Consider the following 21,042-nt stretch of genomic DNA (forward strand, 5'->3'; position numbering starts at 1 on the left):
AGAGCCTTCATAATTTATTGGTCATATGTTCACATTTTTTAATTAAGAGTTATAATTTCTGTGAGGGAGAGACTATGACTTTTATTCTCTACTCTTCCACAACATTCATCAGAATAGGTACTGGCTAAATGTTTCATGAGCTTTCATGAAAGCTGCCCCTACACACATTCAGGTTCTCTTCACTCTTGCCCTCTACTCTGCCCTCGCATCTCATCCTCCTACCAAATATATCCCTCCCTCTCACCTCCTTAAAGTTGATCTGGGAGAACTTGCCTCACAGGAGTAACCAGATTTTAAGTAGTTTGCATTCAGTGACTTTTTTTCCAATCCTGCCTTCAACCAAGCTCAATTGATTCTTTCTTTACTATTTTTTAATGTTATCTCAGACATATCCAATAACTTTCCAGTTAGGTAAAATATTGAAAACTCAGTTCCAATCCATTTAAGCCTCCAGTTTTATTTTCTCCCCAACCAGTTTAAGCTTCCCCCAAGGGTCTGGTACCTCTCTTCTGATTCTAAATTCCCTAGTGCTGGAGCAAGAAGGAAAGATTTGGGGGAGGGGGGAGGCAACCCACTCTTAAGTGGGTTTGCTTTGCAGAGCTCTGGTGGGTTTCTCATCATTGCTCTTTGGCTAACACTGACCATCAACATCCTCTGCATGGCAAGTGGCCACTAGGTGCTCTCTCACAGGAATGGTGTGTGAGTGCTTGGGGTGTCCTATGGGGACCCCACTGCACAGTTCTCTGGTATGGGACATCTGACTCTATTCTAGCTTGACTTGTCAAGTCTCCCTAAGCATGTCCCCAGTATCCACTGCTGGGGTGGTCAGTTTCTTGGATAGTAACAACAAACCTTCCCTGCTAGGCTGTTAATTTCAACTCTTATTGAGTCTCTCTTCCTTCTTTCTTTTCCTTTCTCCAGTTATTTCCTTGTGTCAGCCAAGGAGTTTCCTGAAACTGGGGTAATTGTTCAGGGTAGCAGGGTTGGTTCAGCCACTTCTTAATAAGTCCTGGAGAATGCCCCTAGCCCCAATATTTTGGTAATTCTCTATAGAATATGAAGGTATTTAATACCTTTGAGCCTCTTCTTTGGGTCCTAGCCTCCAATTTTACACATATATAACATCCGGTTATTTGCAACTGCTGCTAAACTTCATTTTGCAAATCCTGAGTTGTCATTCACCTTTGCAACTACTTTGTAATAAACACTGAATTAAGTAAACACTGAATTAAGTGTTATGTGAATAAAAACTGAGTTAAGTAGCTAAAAATGGGTTGATCAATGTAAAAATAAAACATGAAAGTCTGATGCAGTTCAGATTCTAATGCAAATAATGAACTACACTGTAATGTTAAAACAGAGGACATTTAAACCTCAAATTGGAAAATCCAATGGGGAGTAGATGAATAGGAAAGAGGAAGGAAAAAAGGGAACTTTAAAATGAAGGAGTAAATATAATCCCAGAAGAAAAGAGAGATAAAACGGCTGAAATATTTGAAAATATAATTGCCTTGACCTTTGATTGATCCCGACTAGGAAAAAAAAAAACAGCTACAGATGATGTTTTGGGTACATTTGGAGAATGTTAATATGGATTATATATTAGGTAATATGATTTTATCAATGTTAGATTTCTTGAGGGTAATGATACTGTGACTTTGCAGGACAATGTCCTTGTTTTTGGAGATGCATGCTGAAGTATCAAGGGGTGCAGTTTCATGATGTCTGCAAATGGTTCCGGAGAAAAAATAAATGTCTTTCCAATGATCCACCTAAAATTAAAAAAAAAAAGTGTTGTGAATGAGTGAGTGGGAATAGAGAGAAAGACAAAAACCAAATGTATTAGCTTTTAGTGCATTGAGGTCTGGGGTATTCTGGAAGATACGGACATGGACCACTGAGCTCTCCCTTCAAGGGAGAACCTGCCCAGCAGCAGGGAGAGTGATCAGCAGACAGCCTCCAGCTGTCAGCATCTCTGGGGCCTGCCTCCACTGCAGAGAGCTCTCACTGGAGCATGCTCCTCCCAGGGCAGCCACAGCCAGTGTCAGAGGTGGCATACACAGCCTGCTCATATCTGCCCGGCCCCGGATACTCTGGTAGCATAAACTGTGCCGGAGTTCCCCAGCAGGTTCATAGAGGCTTCGTCAAGCCCCACCACAGTTTGACCCCTCTTCTGCCCAGCCCTGCTTCCTCATCCCTCCTTTCACAGTATTGATCCCTAACAAACACTATGCAACAATCACTCCCCAAAAAAGGAGCAAGGAGAATCTCAAAAATGAGAACACTGCATAGTGACAGAAAACTAACATGTTTGAGATTAAAATCTGAATCCCTGATGCGCAGACTAATCTTTTCACTGCTCACAAATCAGAGTCATATAGATTTCCATTAATATTTATCTCCTTGAATCTGAAGGAAGAGGAAAACCCATGTTGTATTTTGCCCAGTTTTGCTATTTCCATCATGAATTTCACTGAAGGATCACATCAAGTTGGTGAGGTGCCAGCTGTCCTTAATAAGGGACGTGTTCCATGTATGGTATGCATGCAGAGCAGCCCAAGTCTTAGAAGTGAGTTACTTCAAAAACCAAGAACTGCAAATTTATCTAAGATTTCAACTAAAAGCCAAAGGACTGGAATAATCCATACAAAATTTTAAACCCAGAAGTTTCTCTTGCTTAAATTACTTTCACACTCCAGTTTAAACTCAGAAACATTATGCTGCTGTCACACTTCTTTGTTCTCCTAAAGTAAAAAAATAAGTCTGTATATAGCTGACAAAAAATAGGAACCTGTCTGCCAGCGCATTCTCTATTCATGTCTAACATAATGTAGAGTCTATGCAGAACACATGGTCTTTAAACACCCAAAAGCCTCCTCTTGACTGGCTTACCACAGCAGTATGTTTCTCCAGCATGTTTGCGCTACCTACAATACATGTCTTGAATAAGCATGAATTCCTTTGGATGTTTAAGTCATGCAGTATTTTCACATGCTTTGATGTTGTGCATATGAGAATTATCATCTACATTTTGGGAGTACAGTTCCTTGTGCCTTCAGCACTGAATTTAAAACGGCTCGACTGACATCATTTTAAATTCCACCCAACAGAATGCCAGTAATGTCTACAACAGAAGTTTGACAGATTTAGTTCTCTCAAATATGGAGTTGATTTAGCAGCTAAATTGAAAATTTCTGGGTGCATTTTTGAAAACTAATTCAGCGTGAAATTATTAATGATTTAGAATTATGCATAAGGTATTTTGGGTTTCCTTATTTTCTTATCCAGAAAGATCTGTTGCTTTGTGTCAGATAAATTTCCAAGCGGCAAGATAACGTTCTGTTGTTGGAACACAAAGTAAACAGCTTAAATTAATCCTAGTGTGATTTTTTTTAAATTACAGATGAGACCCATTGGCCATGATGGCTACCATCCGACCTCCGTTGCCGAGTGGCTGGATTCCATTGAACTAGGTGACTACACCAAAGCCTTTCTAATTAATGGCTACACATCGATGGACCTGTTGAAAAAAATCTGGGAGGTTGAACTTATAAATGTAAGTTGGTCTCTTAAAGACACCTTAGCCATTCAATTCTTGGCAATTCCTATTGTAGGTAGGTAATTTTTCTTTCTTTGTGACTGTTCGGCCATCCAACAGGATTTACAGATACACCTTCTCTTTTGAATAGAAGCCTCTCTTGGTTCTAGTCAAGCTCCACTATCACTGTCTTTCCGAGTTTTAGTGTGGGAACTCAGAAGACTCTCAGGATGTTTTATATTACCTCAAAAACCTTCCCAACACTTTTAGGCTTTCCATTTTTGGAAATTTTTATCACTTTAGGGTATGGGCATGATAACAAACATGCTCCCATTCTATTCTTTGTTCTTATTCATTGCCAAAGATTAAAGTTACCATTTTTAGTTTTCTATCTCTGTTATGTTTCCTTGTCTCTATTCCTTAACTGTGTATATAAACCCCCTACTTGAAGAAACCGCTTTTGTTCTTATTATATAAGCTGCTGTAATAGCAACATTTTATTTTCCAGAGCTCATATTTAATCTTAAGTTGTTTGTTTTATTCATACACTTGGCATAGACTTTCTAGAAAAACTGGCCAATGTACGTTGCCATGTATTCAAGCCTAAAGAGATCAACTAAAACTGATTTTGATACTGATAATTTTCTCATTTTATTTTAATGCTATTTTATTTCTGTGGCATAAAGGAGTGAGAAGGATGAAAAAATAACATAATTATCTTGCCTTTATATTTTATTTGGCATCATCAACATTTCTTTTCAAAAGTGAGTAAGAAATTATTTAACCTTTTAGAGAATTTCTTAGATTTAAGTTTTATATTCTAATAACTGGAAAAAAATTCATAAACTGAAAGACAAAGCAAGTAAATTTCTGCTGGTACAAAAGCACTCTGTTCCACTCTTTATGCCATTTTCTCTCCAAAAGTCTGGTCTCCATGCACTGTATGTCATTAATTATTTTAAATGATGGTTATTAGTAGTAGCTAATTATTCTTTGCTTTTAAAAGTCTGTCTTTAAGATAATATCTCTTCTAGAACATCTATAAAAACTGTTCTTTAATCTAAAAATCACTTTAAATGGACAAATTCTTGGCCACTTCTTCTAATTTGCCATCAGCTACTCTTAGCTTTCTGTTCTTATCCTTTCACAGAAGCTTTCATTATAGCAGAAGGAACTCATTGTCTGACTACAAGCCTCTGATTAATTTTGTTGTTAGTCTGTGTGGCCGTGGAACCAATTGCTTTTTAGTTGCATCAGGGAGATTGCAGTTCTTCACTGAGAACTCGACACTCATGGCTACTCTTAGCCATTTATTAAAGGGGGCTCATCCATAGATCAAACATGCTTCCAATTAAGTTGCTTTCTAGACAGTGATAAATATCTCTATGTAACATCTTTTGCCTAATACTGCTCCCCACCTAAGAACAAATACTTTGGGTAGATAGCACATGAGTCATGCACCTAACTAGCATTATCAGGAATTCCTCATTGAAAAGAACAGATTCCACTAGAATTTCACTATAAAATGTTTTCATTGAAACAAGGATCACTTAAGCAAGACTATGTGTCTCTCAAAATTCAAAAACTGGGGCTAACATTTAAAGTGCAGTCTTGGACCCACACTTTCCCCAGTGCTATGTGTGCCAGCAGAACTGGAGATCCCCATTCAGTGACTGCAGCCAGGCCTTGAGGTTGAGGTGACTGCAGGGCAGTGACAAGGTAAAGCCCCAGGTCTAATGCCAGGGCTCAGGGCGTTAAACCACCATCCGCAGGGCTTTGTCACAGGTGCTGTATCAGAACTAGAAAACATAGTCTCTGTGTTTTAGACCTTGAGGCCAAATTCCTCAGGCCTGGAGAACAATACCTGCATCTAACACCAACCCAGTATTATTTTCCTTAAAGTAAACTGATAGAATTTAAAGTTTGTGACGTCTTTATGGGCAAGTTCCCACTCTTGATGAGGAGGCTTTGCAAGTTGTTTAACTCCATAAATATCCTTATTATGGGCAACAACAATCTGTACCTTTAGACTTGGAAATCAGAGAACAAAATTTGAATGCTCTTTAGAGCTGCCCCAAGAGTAGTCCATTTGATGGTTTGGGGTTATTGGGTTTTAAAATGAGAGGCAGGCACAACGTGTGCCTTCTGGCTTACAAAGCTTTCGACTGGTCTCAAATTCAAGACTTTTATTTTTCCCAGCTAATGAGGGAAGGTATCCAAATGTAAGGTAATCTCATATGTAATATATGGGTCTTGACTGTATTAAGTACCCCAAATTTATTTTTTATAGCTTTAAGGGAGCATACAGCCACTTTGATTTAGAGCAAAGGTTTTTGGGAACATCCCATCCTGAATCTTTTTAATGAATGGCTAGTTTTAAGGAAACCAAATGGCTCCAATAACTCTTACTGTATGTAGAGTGAGGACAGAAGTAGAAGTGTAGGCTGTCTTTGACACAGAGGATGAGGATGCCGACTGCTGGTGTGACTACTAATGACTTCAGCCTCATTAAACAGTACTGATGAAGCCTCCAATCTCACATGGTGCTATGCTTGATATTAGACAATTAGTAATACATTTTCAGTGAGTATAAATTTATTCAAAGTATTTTCATGGGGAAATAAAAACCAGACACAGTTCTGACTTGAAAAGTAGAAGTACATTTGAAATTGTAACCTTTCAAAAAGTCCCCAGAGATCTTTTTCTTGGTGGAGCACATGAACGCCTTTGAAAAACAAGGTTATTTGAATGGCCTAATAAAGGTTTGGGTCACAAAGCTACCCAAAGTATAGGGATAGGAGAGAGTAATGGAGATCTCATATCTTAATAGCAACATTGTCAGCAGTGCACATCACACCTAAACTTTTAAGACACCAGGTAGTGCCAGGTTTACAGGCCCGTGTGTGTCTAGACTTAGAAAATGAAATCTTTGCCAGTAATTGCTCCCTGTATCCCTAATCTATGCTTCATGTTCAGAAGCTGATGTTTTATCAATAGCTCTGTTTTGCCTCTGTGCCTGCAGCCACCATTAATAGCATCATTAATACTGCTCTCACTTCTGTATTGATATTTCAGTGTTCTGTGAATATGTTTAGAGGGACTGTCAGTCAGGTTGTTTCCTCTGCAGATGCTGAGGGAACCTGAATCTCTAGCCTGAATTATAGATCTTTCCAAAGGCTTGTTAAGAGAATTAAAAACTAGTTAGCAATGTGTAAGTACATGAGTTTTTTTGGTTTTGGGTTTTTTTGTTTTTTGCTTTACTCACAGAGTTATTCAGGCCTTGCATATGGTATTACCTAGTTTACACAGCAGTTCCTACTGCTGTTGAAAAATCTCAACAGCTCTGCATGGGGGAAGTTTTAAATAAAAGGAGATTTTAACTGAATTCGTATATTCTGCATGAAGTACGTATGGATAATTATGAAAGCTCCATGAAATTATCCATTTGCTAAACAACAACAAAAAAGTATTGCAATTATGAAAAACAGTGTCCATTTATTTTATCACTGTGTACCTACTAAGGGGATTTTTGATTAGATGAAATAAATTTGAACACTGTCCAATTTATTAATTTGTGAATCTCAATGTAGAATATATTATTAATTTCTTCCCATTTGTTTTACCATTCATATTTTACCAAGGAAATAATTCTAGTTCAGGTAGGCTTGCGATCGCCTACAATACTGATAATGATAAAAGTACCCACTGAGAGGGCAAAATAGAATTCAGGCTTCAATGCATTCTTAAATCTCTGCTCATAAGTACAAGAATAGCTTTAAAAATCTAACTACGGCAGTTGGTTGTGTTTTAAATACCTTTGGGTAGAAAAATAAAATAATTAAGGTATAATTAAAGTAGCAATACCCATATGTGTCCCATGAAAATCATTTGGACTTACTTTTTGCAACAGTAAATTGATTAGCAGATCATTTGCTTCTTGCTTAATAGCTGCTGAAACTGTACTTATATCACTCTTTTGCTTAGGGCTGTCAGATTTCTTTTTTGTTTTTGTTTTGTTTCATTTTGCAATGTTGTGGATTCAATTTCTACCTTTCCAGGGAAATTTTGTGATGATCTCACTTGGAGATGTACTAAGAAATTTTCAAAGTTAACATTCTAATTTTGTGTTAAATCTTTAATAGTGTGACTACATTTGCTTTAAATGCTATGGAAATATAGTCCTATCAGTATCAAATTTAGACTTATTACTTGCTTTGATGTTTTTATTTCATTATCAGCATTATAAAGTCACACTCCTCTCTACCCTACCCTGATTGCCATAACTGCAATCAAATTTACTCCCTAAAAGTTTTTTTTTTTTGCATTGTGTATGTGAATGTGAGTGTGTATGTGTGTGTATTGGATAAATGCAAATAGTAACTTATACTCCCAACCAAGAAGAATAGTCACCAAATCCACAAATTGCAGGGGAGAAATGGGGAGGAGAATATTATAATTCCATTTCCAAATCAATTATTTTAAGTAAAAGGTTATGCTTTCACTATAGGACATTAATAAATGAGAAGAATATTCATATTTCCACACCAGGGAGGCTACATCAGTCAACACTTCAAATGTTAACAACTTTAATCAAAGCCAAAGGCTTTAACTAAATAACTGGATATGAGTATTCAAGTGTAGAGCAAACTTTATAAATTATCTGTGGATGTAAGCATTTAATTTATACTTGTAGACAAAACAGCTGGCTCTTCATAAACCTTCAGGACAGCTAGACACAACCTCTGAGCTTCAGACCTTTTCAGACATGCATGTGTCAGGTAAAGCCCCTGGACTCCACCTCTCCCACTCACTGCATCTAAATTGCAAGCTCTTCAGGGGATTCTCTGGAAGCTTCCCTCACTTGGCCCAAGTTTTGGAAAAAACACCCTTCTCCCTTTCTCATATGAGATGAACAATCCTCTTCCAAATGAATACTCACTTTCAAGTGATTTTCAGCCCTTTCACATATGGCATTAAGGTTGATGACAGGTTAAGACTGGTATTAATGATTCCACTGTCTTTCAGTGTGCTTTGCATCTCTGCACCTATCATGCAGCTCTCAGCTTTGGAGCCTTGACCTAAACTGAGACAGAGTTCTGTCACAAGAAAATGCACTTAAACACTAACTTCATTGGAAGTAATTTTGCATTCTTTTGCATTCAAAGTGAATTTGCATTCTTACAGTGCCTCAGGTTCAGTATTATGGAATAAGCATTACTAAGTTGATACCAGAATTAGTAAGACACACAAACACACACACATAGTAAACAAGGCATTTGGGCCTGAAGAGACAGTCTGGACACTTGGCAACAAATTAATTTCATGAAGAACTGAAACCTTCTGATTATAGCCATCAATGATCCATCTCTGTGCAAAAAGGAAAATCATGTTTTGAGTACCTAGAAATTTCTGCCTTAAAAAAGGTTATTCTAGTGGACATCTGTTGTTTCTTCCCCACCCCGATTTCACTCACTCTTCTCCTGATTAAAATAAAAGCATTTTCAAAGTTCCTCTGAAGAAGCCATCACCCTCCCACATTCCATGCCTGAATATACAACCCAGATCTAAGCCAAACTCAGCATTACAGCCTTTTTCCCCATCCCTATGGGCTACAAACTATTCTTCATCAGGGCCCTTATTAGTGCTTCATAATTTGAGGCTCCAGCACAAAATGATAATATGGGGCTCTGTGTTCAAAAAATATTTAAAAATCTAAGACAATGACAGAAGAATATTTAACCAAACACAAATTCCTTTGAAGCACAGGTCCTTGTGCAACTACACAGGTCACACACCCACGGAGACACCCTGCTCGTTGTTCCCTTGTATATAACCCTATTTCCATCTGTCATTGTTATTCTACCTGAAGGTCTTCCTTAACATTTTTTATATCATGGGGCTACTGGTAAAAAGACTTTATTTTGCCTTCATTTTTGAAAGATAATTTTGCTGGATTAGAATTTAGTTAAAAATACTTTAGAGGTGTTAATCCAGCATCCTCTATTCTGCATAATTTCTGATAAGAAATCTGCTGTTATCCTTTTTGGTTTTGTTATTGTTACTCCTCTGGATATAGTGTGTCTTTTTTCCCTCTGGCTGCACTTAATAGTTTTCTTTATCACTGGTTTTAAACAACTTGATTATGATGTACCTTGGTGTGGTTTTCTTCATATTTCTTGTGTGTAAAGTTTTTTGAGCTTCTTAGCTATGAGGTCTATAGTTTTCCTCCACTTTGGAAAATTTCTGGTCATTATTTCTTTTTCTGTTTGTTTTCTGTGAAATTGTTTGATTTCTTTTTTTCCCTTCAACTTTTCAAAACGTTTTTATAGAAGTAAATAAAACATACACACAAAAATCCACATCTATCATAAGTGTACAGCTTAATGAATTTTCACAAAAAGAGCACACACATGTCACTAGCACAGAACAAGAAATGGAAAATTACCAGCACCCAAAAGGCCCCTTTTGGCCCCTTCTAGGTCTTCCCATCCCCTCCAAGCAACTACCATCCTTACTTCTAACAACAGAGCTCAGTTTGCTTGTTTTGTACAGTGTGTTCTTACATAGAGCTTCTTTCATTTACATTACATTGCACGTAGTTGTAGTACTGCTCATTCTCTATCATTCTTGTATGATAACCCAATGTGTTTTTACAGCTTTATCTTGATATAATTCACATATCATACAATCCACCCACTTATAGTGTACAATTCAATCCTTTGTAGTATATTTTCAGAGTTATGCAACTATCACTGCAATCATTTTTTATTATGGTCAAAAACATAAAATTGGGCATAGTAATCACTTTTAACAGTACGGTATCGCCATGTTAAGTACATGCACACTGTTTTGCAACAGATCTCTAGCACATTTTCATCTTACAAAACTGAAACGCTACAGCCATTGAACAACACCCCTATCCCCGCTCCCTCTAGCCCCTGGCAATCACCGTTCTACTTTCTGTTTCTAAGAATTGGGCTACTTTAGATATGTCACATATGTGGAATCACTTTTGTGACTGGCTTATTTCACTTATCATAACGTCCTCAAAGTTTATTCATGTTATAGCATATGACATAATGTCCTTCTTATTAAGACTGAATAATAATCTACTGTATGTACATACTACATTTTCTTTTATGCATTCATCTGATAGACATTTAGGTTGCTTCCACCCCTTGGCTATTGTGGATAATGCTGCAATGAACACTGGTGTACAGGTATCTCCTTGAGATCCTATTTTCAGTTCTTTTGAATATACCTAAAAGTGGGGTTGCTGGAGGATATGGTAATTTTATTTTTAAATTTGTGAGGTAACTGAATTGTTTTTCACAGTGGCTGCACCATGATCATTATCTCTTAAAATGTTGTTTTCTGTCTGACCTTCCCTCTCCTCTCCTTTGGAAACTTCAATCCTGTGTATATTCAGCCATTTAAAGTTGGGCCCCAATTCACCCATACTCTATTCACTTTTTTCAACATTTTTTCTCTCTGTGATTCATTTGGATACTTTCTATGTCTATGTCTTCACTTATCTTTTCTTATTATAATATCTAATCTGCCATTATTAACATCCAGTGTATTTTTAATCTCAGAAATTATAGTTTTCATCTCCAGACATTAGATTTTAATCTTTTTTTATACATTTTTCAGGTCTCTATTTAACATGCTCAATCTTTCCTCTAACTTGTTGAACCTATGGAATGTGGTTATAATAATTGTTCAATGCCCTTGTCTTCTAATTCTAACATCTGTGTCAGTGTGGGGTCAGTTTCGGCTGACTGATTTTTCTCCTCAATGTTCTTGGCATGCCAGTAGCTTTTTTGCATGCCAGACATTATGAATTTTACCTTGTTAGGTGCTGGATATTTTTGTATTCCTATAAATATTCTTGAGCTCTGTTCTCAGACACAGAGAAGCTCCTTGGATATTCTTTGATCCTTTCAGTTCTTGCTTTTAAGATTTGTTCAGCAAGACCAGTGGATCATTTAGTTTATGGCCAGAACTTTCACATTCCTGAGGCAAGATGCTTCTGAATATTCTAACAATGCCTTATGAATTTCCAGGTTTCCCAGTCTGAATAATGCAAACTATTACCAACTCTGAACTCTAGGTACTATCCCCACTAATATTTTCAGGCATTTTTCTTAAATCTGGTCTCAGATAGTTTCCTCACATGCATGTGCTAACCCAGAGTCTGTTCTCTCTAGTTCTCCACACAGAAAACTCTAGCCACTTTTGTCTCCCTAGACTCTAACCTCCATCTTCTCAATTCAAAGAGTCTTCCAGGCTCCCTGAGTTCCTTATCCCTGTGCAATGGCCTGGGGATTCTCTCAAGATGGTAAACTAGGGCAGTTTTAGGGTTCATCTGGTTTCTCATCTCTCTGAAGTAAATTTCTTTCATGGCCCCATTCCAGTGTCTTGAAAACTAGTGTTTCATGTTTTGTCTGGATTTTCAGTTGTTTCAGTGGGATCAGGAGCGTTTGGGAAAGGAGGATAAATCCAATCCCTATTACTCTTCCTTGGTCAGAAACCCAAGTCCATGCTGCTTATGTTAGTCTCTGTAGGCTAGGGCCCTGTACCTAAATAAGTGAGTCAAAATCCCTGGTGGTGGCATCTGGGCATCAGGAGTTTTGTAAAAGCTCCCCAGGTGATTTTAATCGGAAGCCTGGGTTGAAAACCACTGCTGGAATCAGAAGGGAGCCATTAAAAGGATTTTAATCTGGGGAATGATGTGATCAGAAGCAGTAGGCAGAAGCCGGCACACTTAAGAAGGAAGAGCTGACTGAGGGAAGTAGGTGCTGCGTCAGCCGATTCTGCTCGGCAGCTATTTCTAGCCATGAATGTATCTGGCGTGACAGCAATAAAACCTGTGTGCCTCCTTAGAACCTGAGGGTGTCCCTACATTGAAAGTCCATAAATATAGTCAGTTTTCATCACTATAACCCCCATGTATCAAGAAGAGGGCAAATTACAGTCAGTCTTCAAAGGAGGCAAGGACAAATGTGGTATCTTTCAGAAATGCTTCCCAATAGTGTCTAAAATTGTTTCCATTTGACCCTTAAAGGGCTAAGCCTTGATCATTTGAAAAATTTATTTCCTGTCTGTAAAGTAAAGGGTAGGACAGACGGTGTATGTCAGGGTTTTAAATGCACCCTCTCTTCTTTCATCTTTATCTTAGAATCAGGTCACTTGACTTTGAATCCTGTATCTGCCACTCAGTATGTGACCTTAAAACAGTCACTAACCAACCCTTGGCCTCAGTTGCTTCTTTTTAAATAGAATATAATGATATCTGCTCTGCTGGCTTTGGAGGTTTCCTGTGAGACTCAGAATCACATGAGAGCTTTTCATTATCTGTTCCTTTCTCTTCTCTCCCTAGTCTGTTTTTCTTTTGCCTCTATTTTTTTCTTTCGCTCTTCCCCAGATTCCGCTCCCAGCATTGGGCTGGGAGCTGGCCAGCTCTGTTGGAACATGCTTTCCCAGCTTAGTTGCCATTTGCTTCTCGCTCTCAGTTCTCACCAATTAGAACATGGAGGGCCACCCTGTTTCTTGTGCAGACTCTGGCCTCTAGAAATCACTGCTCAGCGTCTCTCTCAGCCACCACTCCCCCACCATCCTCCTGCCTTGGCCTCTCACCCTCCCAGCTTGCCCAGCTGGTATCATCTTTCCCTACCAGTCCTGTCCAGCCCCTCACTGTTAGTGCTGCTCAGAATATTCCCACTCCTGGAGGGGGTGAATGTGAGAGGAAGGGCTCTCAGCTCTGTGTATCAGCCTTCCAGATGGAGCTGCAGAGAGCCTTCCTCCCCCATCCTCCTCTTTTTCTTTCTGACTGTGCTTATGTATGGAATTGTGTCTTTTTTTCTCCCAACTACATAGCATTGGTCCTTGAATCTCAGCCACCCAATGCTCTTTATTCTTGAAACAGAAGACCTTGGGGCAGAGCAGGGTAGTGGCTCAGAGATTAGGGATGTAACTCATTCTCAGTTTATCATCCCTAATCTTAAACCCTCCTGGGATTTGTTCCACAATTTCAGCTTGATGATCCATGAGTGGGCCCTTCCGACTGTGCTTTGAAGTAGCTCTGTATTTTCTTTTCATTGAAACTGCTCCTTGTCCATATATAGTCACGTTAATTATAATAAAGTCAGTTAATTTTTTATTCTGTATTTTGCTCAGATTTCCAATGTGGCATAAGGACTTTTGTCTCTTTAACTCTTTTCTGAAGATATTTAGAGCAGAGCCTGTTACTAAGGTGATTGATTTGTGTTTGCAGTTGAGTAGGTGAATCCTGTAAACTGGCTCTGTGTTTCTAGAGGCTTTGAGAGGAGGAATATTCTAATGAATTACTCTACAGTATAGAAAATAAAAAAAGGAAAAAATCCTCTATAAAATGCAAATACAACACTTTTCATGCTGTCCTGATGGAAAAATGCTTTGAGTCTTCCTTGGGAGAAGATCTGAGATCATACTGAAAAGATAAGCCTCTACTTTCTTAGATGAAAGGAAAGCCAAAGAGGTCTCTTTGTTGGAAGAGAACTATTAGGAGTTAGGAAGCCTGACATACAAGCTGCCAGTGGAAAAGACTGATAATGAATAAAGACTCAGAGTAAATCATAAAGGTTAATTTATCACCAAAATAAGTATACAAGATTAGTGTTAGAATCTGCCCATTATAAAAATAATTCAAAGCTAGGGAGAGGAGAGATGAGGTAGGCGATTTTGTAGTTTAGGATTTATATCTGCTTTAAAGATGTTTAAGGTTGATTTAGAGTTTAAGTTTAGCTGTCTTACTAAACAGATGCATTCTGTTAAATTGGTTACCTGCAGTCTCAAATTATTTTTTAACTCAAGCAAAGAGCTGTAAACTTGAACTTGAAAGCATGTAAATTTCTTTCTGTACGGACCGTATGTCTGGCATCCTGCCGCCACCTGGTGGCAGCATACCTAAACTACAGGGCAAGTACTAAATCGTAAAACAATTTCTTAAATGCAGAAAGTAACAGCAAAACAGAAATTATACAGTGCCAGTTTTATAGCAATTCCTTTTTCTATATTGGTATAATAAAACATAAGAGGATTTTTACTTCTGTTGACATCAAATACTAAATGCAAGTACCATATACCTAAAATTGTTTAACAAAATGGGAAAAGCTCTCTACTGTGCATTTCACCAATTAGATTCGTTCAGGATAACAGTATGTGTGTATTTAACATAAACATATATGCATGTATGTTCTCTAGTATAGTCTTTCTTACTTTTGTATAAATTGTTTGGGGGGATAATTAGATTTCCTAAAACTGGAATAGGAATTTTACATTTTTAAAAATTCTATTTCATGGGAGCTGTGGAGAAAAAAATACAATGATTGCTTTACAGTCCTTACCCTCAAAAGAACTTTCAGACTAATGGAGGAGATGGCCATTTTCACTGGCTGTAAGAAGAGTAGTATTAAGTGGAACTAGTATAAAAGTGGTCTTCACAGTCTTAATTGGAACACGGGGTCTTTTCCTGATTAGGGGGTGAAGGTGGGCAGAAAATGTGGGATGGAGGAGCCAGTAAAGAACAAGCATCAATGGTAAAAGTAAAAACGCAGAAGTCTAAAAGCAGTCTTGCAGGGTTTGACTCCCAACTCTATTTTTTACCGTTTTACACCTTGAGCAAGTCACTTAACCTTCTCTAAGCTTCAACATCTTTGCCTCTAAAATTTGTGTAATACCGTTATCTATCTTCTGGATAATATTGTTGTTGGGATTAAATAAAATAATGGGGTAAAGCATTTTGCACAATGCTTTCCAAATAGAAAGCACTCCATTTTTGTTTAATGGAGGCCAAATGGAGAGGCAGCTTCCCAGTTCCTAAGATTTATGGGAAGTATCATCAATTTTTCATGTCACACAAAAGCTGGGCAATGAACTGTCTGCAAATGCACTGGCTTAAAGCAGTAAACGTTTGTTTCACTCACAAGTGTGTGCATCATTAATTGAGGCTGGGCTTGGCTGGAAATTGCTTCTGATCTCAGCTGTCTCCCTCAAATCAGACAGGTAGCTCTGGTCTGCTGGAGTATGAGAGTCCATTCACCTGAGATGGTCTCAGCTGAGACAACTAGGGAAGCTTGGTTTTTCTCCGTGGGCCCTATCCATGAACACACTCTCCCAGCCCCATCCGTGGTGAAGACAGAGAAGTGAGAAACGAAAATGTGCAAGCACAATTTCAGGCCTCCGTTTGCCTCATATTGCTAACAATTGGCTTGGCCAAAGGAAGCTGTGTGACCAACTCCAAATTAAGTAGAAAGGGGAGGATGTATTTCACCTCTTGCTAGGATGAGCTGACATGCACGTAGCAAATGTCTTAGGTGCTGGTCAGGATGAAAAACTAACACCATTAATGCAGTCAATCCACCACAAAAGAGAAGTTTCTATTAGGGAAAAGAAGAGAGAATTTCAGAATTATGAATGGTCTCATCATTGTTTCTAAGCCTCCAATCAGAATATGTGAAATCAAAACCATCTCAGAAAATCTAAAATGATTGGTGGTGCTAAAGTGTCAGGGACTACAGGGAAAAAAAAGACTTGGATAGGGTACTATAGTAGAGGGCTTAAATATATGGAAAATGTGTGGACAACCAACATTCAACAATTAGAAGATAATAATTTAGATGATAAACACACTGTATGATAATGGATCTGCTAGAGCTATGAGACACTGAAAAGTTGTGAAATTAATTGATGACCATCAGACTAAATTATTTTAGAAAATGTAATGCTGAACTATTTGTCTAGTGGAGAATCATTTTCGTGCCTTGTTCAAATATTTGTTGCACACTGACTCTTTGATCAGAGATGAAATGAAACAAATACTTTTTAATTGACTGTGTGGTTCCTTAGGTAATCGACTCCTCTAGGCAGGTACAGGGAATAAAAGCAGCAATAGCAATAGTAGTTTTTATAACTCCTCCCCTGTCTTCCCCTTTATTAAGTGTCAGTCTTGCTCAACATTTTATCCTTAGATCTGCTTTCCCCAGTGCTATGTTCTTGGACAGTATCACCTATGGAAAGGCTTCAAATGGCACGTTCAAATAGTCCTTGGCTGTGAAGGACACGCCTATGGCCTTATTCCTGCAGGTCCATGCTTGCAGTTCACACATGTCTCAAGTTTATTGTCTTCTCACTCTCAGTGTCACTGAGAGTCTCACTCAGGAGTCATGGAGGAGACTGTGGGTTCTGGAGCTAAACTGCCCAGAGTTGCATCCCAGCTCCGCCTTTGTTACCATGATTGTTAACCACATGATTGTTAACTCCACCTGCGTGTAGTTGTATTTTGTTCAGCTCCTAAAACAGTGTCTCGAACACTGTAAGTGGCAAAGGAATATTTGCTGATTGAGCTAAGGATGTTTATAAAGCAGTGTTCTGTGCTTAAAATATATTGAGATATTTCATCTCACCTTAACTCTGTGAGATGCTCACTGCTGCCAATCTCATTTAACAGATTGCAATGGACTGTTTGTGTCCCCCTAAAATTCAGGATTCAACCCCTAACCCCAATGTGATGGTATTTGGAGGTGGGTCTTTCAGGAGGTAATTAAATCCTGAAGGGGGTTAGGATCCTTTTAAGAAAAAAAAGCTGGAGAACTAGCTTGCTCTCTCCATTATGTGAGGACACAGCAAGGAGCTGGCCATCTGCAGCTCAGAGGACCCAGAACCCGACCATTTTACACCCTGACCTAGGCCTGCCAGACTCCAGAACCGTAAGAAGTACATTTCTGTTGTTTATGCCACTTGGTTTATGGTCACTGGTTATAATAGCCTGAGCTGACTAACACACGGGTGAAGTGGTGTCTTGAAAAGTACTGGTTGAGTTTTGTTGAGAAAAGCCACCGGTCCTTCCTATTGTACATTCACGAGTGTCTTGTACCCTGAAAGAAGTTGGACAAGGCTGGTCTTGAAACAGGGATACATCTAACCACAGAAATGAGTACCCACAATCTGTTCTCTTGTGTTCTCAGACTTACAGAGAAATTTCCCAACAGCGTTAACCACAGCGGCTGCCTCAGGAAGCTCCATTTCTTGACCGTGGCGGCCGCTGGCTAACACACGTGTTGCCCAGGGTGAACACGGGGGCGGTTTCTGAGGTTCGCTGCTGTCTGTGATCTGCATCACCATGGCATACACATGCGCACACACATGCAGAGAGAGAGAGAGGGCAGAGAAGGGGCATCTGGTACCAGCTTCCAAAGGGCCAAAACTGAAATACGGACCTCCTTTCAGAAATTGTACAGAGAAGGGGGAACTCCTTGGCCTTGACCTACTTCCTGCGTTGGTCCTTGGCAGCCAAGAGAGGCAGGATGAGGTGGAAAGACCCAAAGCAAGCAAGCAGATCCCGGGTGGTATCCTTTCCCCTCCATCTTCCCCCAAAAGATAAACAGCTCATCCCTCACACGTGTGTCTCCTGGAGGCTGGTTGCAGCAGAGAAGAGCATGGGCCAAAGTCGATGCCACCTGAAAGCACTAAACTGATTAGTCATTCTCACCTACTGCGATCAGAAAATCAGCTGATGCACAACTTTACCCAGAAGGGCTGGATTTGGAGCTTTGACTATAGAGAAGGACAGGAGCGGGATTTAGGACAAACTTAGAAATACAGAGAAGCACCAGAGGGATGCAGACTTGAGTGGCAAAGTGGAAAAGGGGCTGGACCAGAGCTAGATGAGCCAAATTCAAGTTCTGCTTTCTTAATTCCTCTGGGGTGAGACACCTGACCTTTCCAGCAGCCCTCATGCTTATTTTGGTTCAGCCTCATCACCCCCACTCCTGCCAGACACCAAACTGGGACGGCTCAGCTGTATATCCACTCCCAGTACCCTGCACAAAGTGGGTGTGTAACAATGTTCACTGATTGAATTTCTGCCAGGGGAGAGTTGGGGAGGGAAGATACAGGAGGCAGGGTTGGCAGAAATCAACCTCACCTCCCGGAGAGTGGAGGGCCTAGGAGAGGCAGCCATTTCTGTGACCTGTGCCCCATCTCAGTGCCACCTGGGTGCTGCCATCAGATGGGGACGCCTGGCATGTTGGGTGAAGATGCTTAAGGTGAAAGGCAAACTACACCATATGTGTATCTTTAGGGCCTCCATGTGTCTAGAAAGTGTGTAATTGGGGATCTGACATATAAGGAAGTACATGCAGTATTTATGCTGAACGAGAATATTTATTGAACACCTACTATATGCCAAGCGCTGTTCTAGGCTCTAGAAATATGGTAGGGAACAAAACAAAAGCGACAAAATCCCTGCTATCATGGAGCTTACATTCTAGAGAGGGAGACAGATAATAAGGAGGTGACAAATAAGTCCATAATGTGACATCAGGTAGTGACAATACTCTGAAGACATGTAAAGCAGGATAAGAGGACATAACGTGACTAGATCTTAAGGATGGTGGTCAGACATGACTTTTTTTGAAGAGTTGTCATTTGGGAAGAAATCTGAATGAAACGTGGGAATAAGCTTGGCAAAGATCCTCATTCCGGTTGAAGGAACAGCCAATGCAGATACCCTGGCAGGATCAGGCTTGGCCTGTTTGAGGGACACTGGGGAAGCCAGTGTGGCTGTAGGAGCAGGAGCAAGGGGCAGGGCAGGTAGAAGACATCAGAGAGACAGCCGAGGACCAGGTAACGTGTGTGGGTCATGGATGTGTATTCTAAGTGTAGTAGAATCCTTCGGAGGGGTTTGGAGAGAGTGTGACATGGTTTAATTTTGGTTAAATGCTCCCTTTCAGTGCTACAGGAAGAACAGATCCTGGGGAAGCTGGGGGCTTTGACAGGGGCGGGGAGAGTGAAAATCCAGCTGAGAGACTCTCCCAGTCACTGAGGCAAGAGATGATGGTACCTTGTACTAAAATGGTTGTGGAGAAGAAGGTGAATCAGAGTATTCAGTGAAGACGGAGCTGATGACTTAGGCATTGATTACAGGAGAAATGGGAGGAGTTGAGGGTAAGTCAAAGGCTTTGGCCTGAGCTATTTCTTGAGATTGGTAATATTTGGGGGTAGAAATCAAGAGCTCTGTTGGACATGGTAAATTTGAACTACCTATCACACATTTGAAGTAGGAATGTCTAGAAGCCATTAGACTAATGGAGTATGTTGCATATCAGCTCCTCTTTGCATTTTAAATAGTTTTGATCTATACCTGTAAAGAACCAAAGCATGGCCCCAAAAAACATTTCTGCACTCTGCACCCTACTTAAGGCTCCACTTTCATGCAGAAGCTTTTTCTCTTTAGAACCTGTAATTACAGCAAACACTCAGGCTGGGGTTTGGGCAGAGAGGCCTGCCCTTTCTCCACCATTGCTCACCAGGCAGCCTGTCCTCCACTATTGACCTATTTGTCAAGGAACTTGACTAAATTTTCAAGACAGTATCCTTGAGTAGAAATAGGAGAATGATTGTGGACTCTAAAAAAATCAGTAGAGGCTTCACACATAGTGATTGACAACCTGCCCACAGCAGGGCTGTGAATTATTTCATAGCTTTCCAGCTGACTCTCTTCCCAATCTGCCTGCTCACACGGATCTGAGAGTACCTTAAAGGAAAAAAAAAACCCCAGGGCCGTTAGTTCTGACTTTTCAAAACCAGACATTAAGACATAGTGACCTTCTTAAATAGAATTTTAAGTAATTGCCTTAGCAGAGTTATCTGATTTTTCATTAAGACCATCACAATTATCTCTCTATGTTTCATATTTATCTAAGTTCTTAGATGCTTTTGACTAAATTCAGCTCAGTCACTTAGGGTATCAGGTTGCTCTAAGAATACCAAGTAACTGTTCATATCAATGCCAAAATATGGTGTAGCCTTTGTAAACACAGTTAAAATGCTAATTATACTGACCGCATAGTGTCAGCAATGCCCATGGACTTAACTGACAACGTGTACAGCTATGACCGAGTGTGTGTGCACAGGTGATGACAGTCGTGTCACAGCAGTTGTGAGACACCATTGACTATAGATGCATCACCAGTTCAGAGATGGTAAAATGAGGGGAAATGAAATCAGTGAAATACCATATGGCACTGTGGGAAGAGTGCACAAAACAATGAAAGAGTTTAGGTCTTGAGTTAATATTTTTCTTTTGCTTAGAAAAAGAAAACTCACATTCCTTTTTCATTTCCTTAGATATAAGATGATACCATGTTCTTGTACCGGGAGACACCTCAGATCTGTCAGGATGTGGCAGTATAAATGTAGTCACTTCAGGAATCTGACTTTTTCGGTCATGGTGGTTGGCAGGGGTTGACATCTCTAACTTATGCTGCTGCAGTCCCTCATGTATTTAATCTCCTGCTTTAAAATCATTGTGCACGTGGTGAAACTATCAAAACCACCCCCAGGGAGGGGAGGTGCAGGCCCTGCGTGACTGGAATACTCAGACTAAGGCAACTGCAAAGCCAACATCGTTAGAGCTGGGAGGATAGGATTGCTGCTGTCAGAGTTGACAGGCTGTCTGCATC

General features: G+C 39.7%; 1 protein-coding gene across 7 annotated transcripts in view; it reads left to right on the forward strand.

Annotated features, from left to right (window-relative positions):
• ANKS1B (ankyrin repeat and sterile alpha motif domain containing 1B) overlaps positions 1-21,042 on the forward strand; it is an 860,521-nt gene that overhangs the window by 585,534 nt on the left and 253,945 nt on the right. For all 7 annotated transcript variants that reach the window (XM_032493560.1, XM_032493561.1, XM_032493562.1 and 4 more), the window contains one exon: positions 3,404-3,556. In XM_032493560.1, coding sequence (XP_032349451.1) covers positions 3,404-3,556 — 153 coding nt within the window. The remainder of the gene's footprint in view (positions 1-3,403; positions 3,557-21,042) is intronic.

Source organism: Camelus ferus, chromosome 12 (assembly GCF_009834535.1).
Source record: "Camelus ferus isolate YT-003-E chromosome 12, BCGSAC_Cfer_1.0, whole genome shotgun sequence".
Taxonomy (NCBI): Eukaryota; Metazoa; Chordata; class Mammalia; order Artiodactyla; family Camelidae; genus Camelus; species Camelus ferus.